The 4,098-nt window shown below is 41.1% G+C and overlaps 1 protein-coding gene across 1 annotated transcript in view; it reads left to right on the top strand.

The window, feature by feature from the left end:
* LOC115237403 (homeobox protein goosecoid-like) overlaps nucleotides 1-4,098 on the top strand; it is a 20,614-nt gene continuing 16,516 nt past the window's right edge. The window contains exons 1-2 of the mRNA XM_029810412.1: nucleotides 1-313; nucleotides 402-798. Coding sequence (XP_029666272.1) covers nucleotides 432-798 — 367 coding nt within the window. The 5' untranslated portion in view covers nucleotides 1-313; nucleotides 402-431. The remainder of the gene's footprint in view (nucleotides 314-401; nucleotides 799-4,098) is intronic.

The following is a 4,098-nucleotide window of genomic DNA, read 5'->3' as shown; positions in this document are numbered from 1 at the left end:
TTTTTTTTTTTTTTTGTAACAAACGTGTCACTGATGCGTGCCCGAGAGCAGAGTGAAGCGGTGATGCAACGGGTTGCTACAAGCGCTACGGATAATAATAATCGACGCGGATAGAGGATGTGCGGGAAAACACATGCGGATTTTTATTTATTTTTTTTTATTTATTGCTTTTCCTAATCGATATCGCATTGATTCACAAACGAGAAGTGTTAATATCCAGTTACACACGCCCACATACACTCGATTTTCTCCACCCTCGTAATATCAAACACATTTTTCTGAGGAAAAATTGTACAAATAAAAAGAGCAAAACGTAAATTTCTTTTAAGATAAAAGCTTTAAATAATCATTTTTAAAATATTGTAAAGAAATTATCGAGATTTTTTTTTAATGTGTCATAGGTATACGAATTAAAACGCTTTTTCTCCCCTATGCGGAGGAATGTTGAAGGCTTCATCGGAGGATTGTATATAGCGTATAATCGAGAAAGAGACTTGAATTTACAGCCCTTTGAAGCCAAAACGGTAGAGTCTTTCGATAGCCGTGTCGATTTTGTTGGAAACATCCAAATATTTTCATTAGAGAAGGGCCGTCGAACGGAGGGTGGGCCATGTGATTTTCACGGGGCCCCTTTCGAAAAGGAATCGATCGACCGGCCCGATTCGGTCGTCTTTCACGCCGAGGATCGCTACGCGAGCGATCCTTTCCTGAAGGATTCCGGGCGATCCCGCAGTCGCTATATAAAGAGACGGATTACACGGTGTCCATTTCAAGATGTACAAGGAATTGGTGTTTGCGGTGAGTCTTTCTTCTCTCTCTTTTCTCCCTTACCTGCCACCCTCTTTTCTCCTGTTCTCTCTCTCTCTCTCTCTTCCTACGGTTCCTGCGGGCGTATACGGAGCACGGTAGGGGCATTATCTTCGCTGTTTTGCCGATTCAATTGTGTGTGCGGAGAAAGGCGGCGTTTAACAAGAGTTTAATAAAAGGCAAACAGTGCGGGGTCGTCCTCTCTCGCGCCGTTCTCGTTTCTTCCGCTTCTGCGCGCGCGAGAATCGGTCCCTCCCTCTCCTTTCGACCCCCTTCCAAATCCCTCGTGATCGTTCTCTTCCTCGAAGGGATTACCGGGAAAACCGGGCCTGTCGGTCCGCCGAAGAAAGGAGGGAATACGCGAAAGGAAAGAGATTCGAGAAAGGATCGCAGCTGCCACGCACCGATGGCCCCACCAAAAAGTAGAGTGATTCCTCGCTTTTCCTTCGTATTTTATTTTTCCGTTTTCGCTGATCCGCGAGGGATGTAAACGGGCAGTAGAATGTGTTTCTCGAGATAGAAGAAGCCAACTGCGAGAGCGGATGGACAAACGGGATCCTTCGATCGCGATGGATGAGCTTTGAAAAGCTCGTCGATTGAAAAGTTGAAGAGCTTATGTATCTTCAAAGCATCTTAAAATTAAAAATGTATACTTTTTAAAACACACTAATTTGATTTTTTTTTTAATATGTATATTTTTCAGAAGTTGGCTCTTTTATCATGAGAGATTCATTCTTTAAATCGCTATCACGCGTTAGAGATTAACTCGTTTGAAACAAATATAAATGAAATAAAACACGAAAATTAAGATATATAATTATAAAAAATATTTAAAATTAAGATGTATAATTTGAATTTACAAAAAAAAATTAAAACGCTCAATTAATCTTTTATTATTAAAACTTTGTTAGGAAAGAAGGAAGCATTTTTCAAAGTAGATTATTGAAAGTACACGAACACTCTCGACGCCTCTCCCACTATATACATTTTTAAAGAAAAAGTAAAATAAAAAGAATCAAGACATCTCTACTTTTAAAACGATCGATCGATCGTTAAACCGCGAAATCCGCCCTTCCCTTTCTGATATTTTTTTAGTGCCGCGCTTGACAAAAACGGGCGAACTAAGTAAGTCAGTAACCCAGTGAAAAGTCGCTCGGGGCCACCATCGTCTCTCTCTCTCTCTCTCTCACCCTCTCGACCCCCTTTTCCCCGTCTGTCGATCGATCAGGTCTGATGTAATTATCCAAACGTTGAATTTTTTATCACGGTGAAACAATAACGCATTTTCAGAGCAAACAGCAACGTGCACCGGAGCTTGCAGAGAGAGAAAGAGAGAATTCCGCTCTGGGGGTACTCGCGTCGTCCGTTTGTGCTCTCGATGTTTACGTAACGTGTAATAGAATAATCTGCGCGTTTCCACGGAGGGTGGGAACGGCCGGAGGATCGCAGGACAAAAGTACCGCGGCACATCTTTGTTTACCGCTCCATCGGTTTCCGGTCTGGCGAGAGAATACGTTCGTTTACTCGCGAATCTGCGAAAGAATCGTAATCGCACACGCGAGATAAAACGCTATTTTCATTCGCAGCCACCCCTCAGTCGACCCCCTCGATGTAATCACGAACGCCGTACGTATACGTCCAGGGATTAAGAACTTCGCGATAAAAGCAAGCGATATTTTAAGTGAATAATCGATTAAAGCTTTTCCACTCTTAATTTATATATAATCTCTAGATTATATAAAAATCTAGGGATGATAAATTTTGTAGAGAAAAAGAAAAATGATTGTATCTGATATTTTTAACAGCTGCAAGGCTTATCCAACAATAGATGACGTCTCACTACTTGTGACGATCAATTAATCAGAAAATAAAAAATCAATTGTATTATTTTTACGTTTAAAAATACATAATTTATTTCTAAATTTTTCAATATATAGAAATACGGATCTTGCATATAGAGAACGTATCCTACGATTTTGAAACATTAAAGTATCTGTCCTTTATCGGGCGTTTAATTCTGCTATCACCTCCAATTAGGCTATTTGCCATTGTGACTATTAACTCACACCTTCGGATTTAATTATTATGCCATTGTACAATAGCATTGCATTGTGCACCGTATAATACTCGGTACAATGTTATTATGCTATTATACGTTTACGATGATAAGTTAATGCCCAGCGTCGGATGGAAAATCGCTCTTACGTGGCGCGGGGGTTTAGTGACAAATAAGGATGTGGATCCCCCGACGAGACGTGTCGCGTTTCCGCAACGTGGCAGACGGCTTTCGGGGTGAGTTTAGGTCGCGGAAAATAGGGGTAATCCCGTTGCTACACGAAAACCTCATCGGGCTCTCGCCGGGCGCAAGACGTAGAATCAACAAATCCAGCGGGATTAGATAACATCCCGCGGGATTGCGCCGGTCCTTCGTTTATCCTCCGTCGAATCCTGAAGAGAGTACGTCTCGTTGTTAGCCCATCGAGTTATTGGTATCACTTAGCGGAATCCGTCGCGAAACGGCTTTAAAAGGCTACCCCTTAGGCTGTGAATGGGAGCCTTACACGTGCGTTAAGTACTTATTTATTTATTTATTCATTTATATTTATCACACACCGTTTATTTATTCGATCCATTAAACACATACGATCGAAGCATTCGTCGCATATTTCTTGTTGAAGAACAATCCTTTTAATTTTTCAACTTTTAACTGCATATCTAACTAAGACTCTGTTAATGACCAAACATCATTGCAATCTGTGTGTCGTTTTTATATCCAGTGTATCGTTTTTAACAATAAACTATGCCACTAACGAAATTTGCGATGTTTCGCGCATTTTTTCATTTTTTTTTTTTTTTTTTTTCCGAATTTATCTATACCTTACGGCAACGACTAATTACGCTTGTCGCTTGTCAGAAAATGCTCTATTTGCCAGGCGAGTATCGAGCCCAATTTTAATGGCGTCGACATCGAAAAATTTGTATTCGACGCAAGACCGGAGAGTTGATTTTTCCGGCGGCGCCGAGGTTTCGACCGGGCTATTTTTTCGCTCGCTCTCCATCCCTTGCGTTCCCGGCGTTTATTTCGATTTTTTTTTTTTTTTTTTTTTTTTTTTTTTCCGTATGTTCGGTCACCTGAAAAGGAATAGGTGAAAACTGTTAATTGGTTCCCTGGTGAAAATACGGCGGTGTGGCCGGCGGCTGGTTGCGACGCGTTTTAAGCAGAGCCGTGTGCGTGGGGCGCCAGGTACTATCGGTGATATATATAAATTTTATACATATATATATATATAT

The sequence above is a fragment of the Formica exsecta genome, unplaced genomic scaffold, assembly GCF_003651465.1.
Source record: "Formica exsecta isolate Colony F162 unplaced genomic scaffold, ASM365146v1 scaffold295, whole genome shotgun sequence".
In the NCBI taxonomy this organism is placed as follows: Eukaryota; Metazoa; Arthropoda; class Insecta; order Hymenoptera; family Formicidae; genus Formica; species Formica exsecta.
Note: the sequence above shows the minus strand (reverse complement) of the source record. Positions and strands in the feature narration are given on the sequence as shown.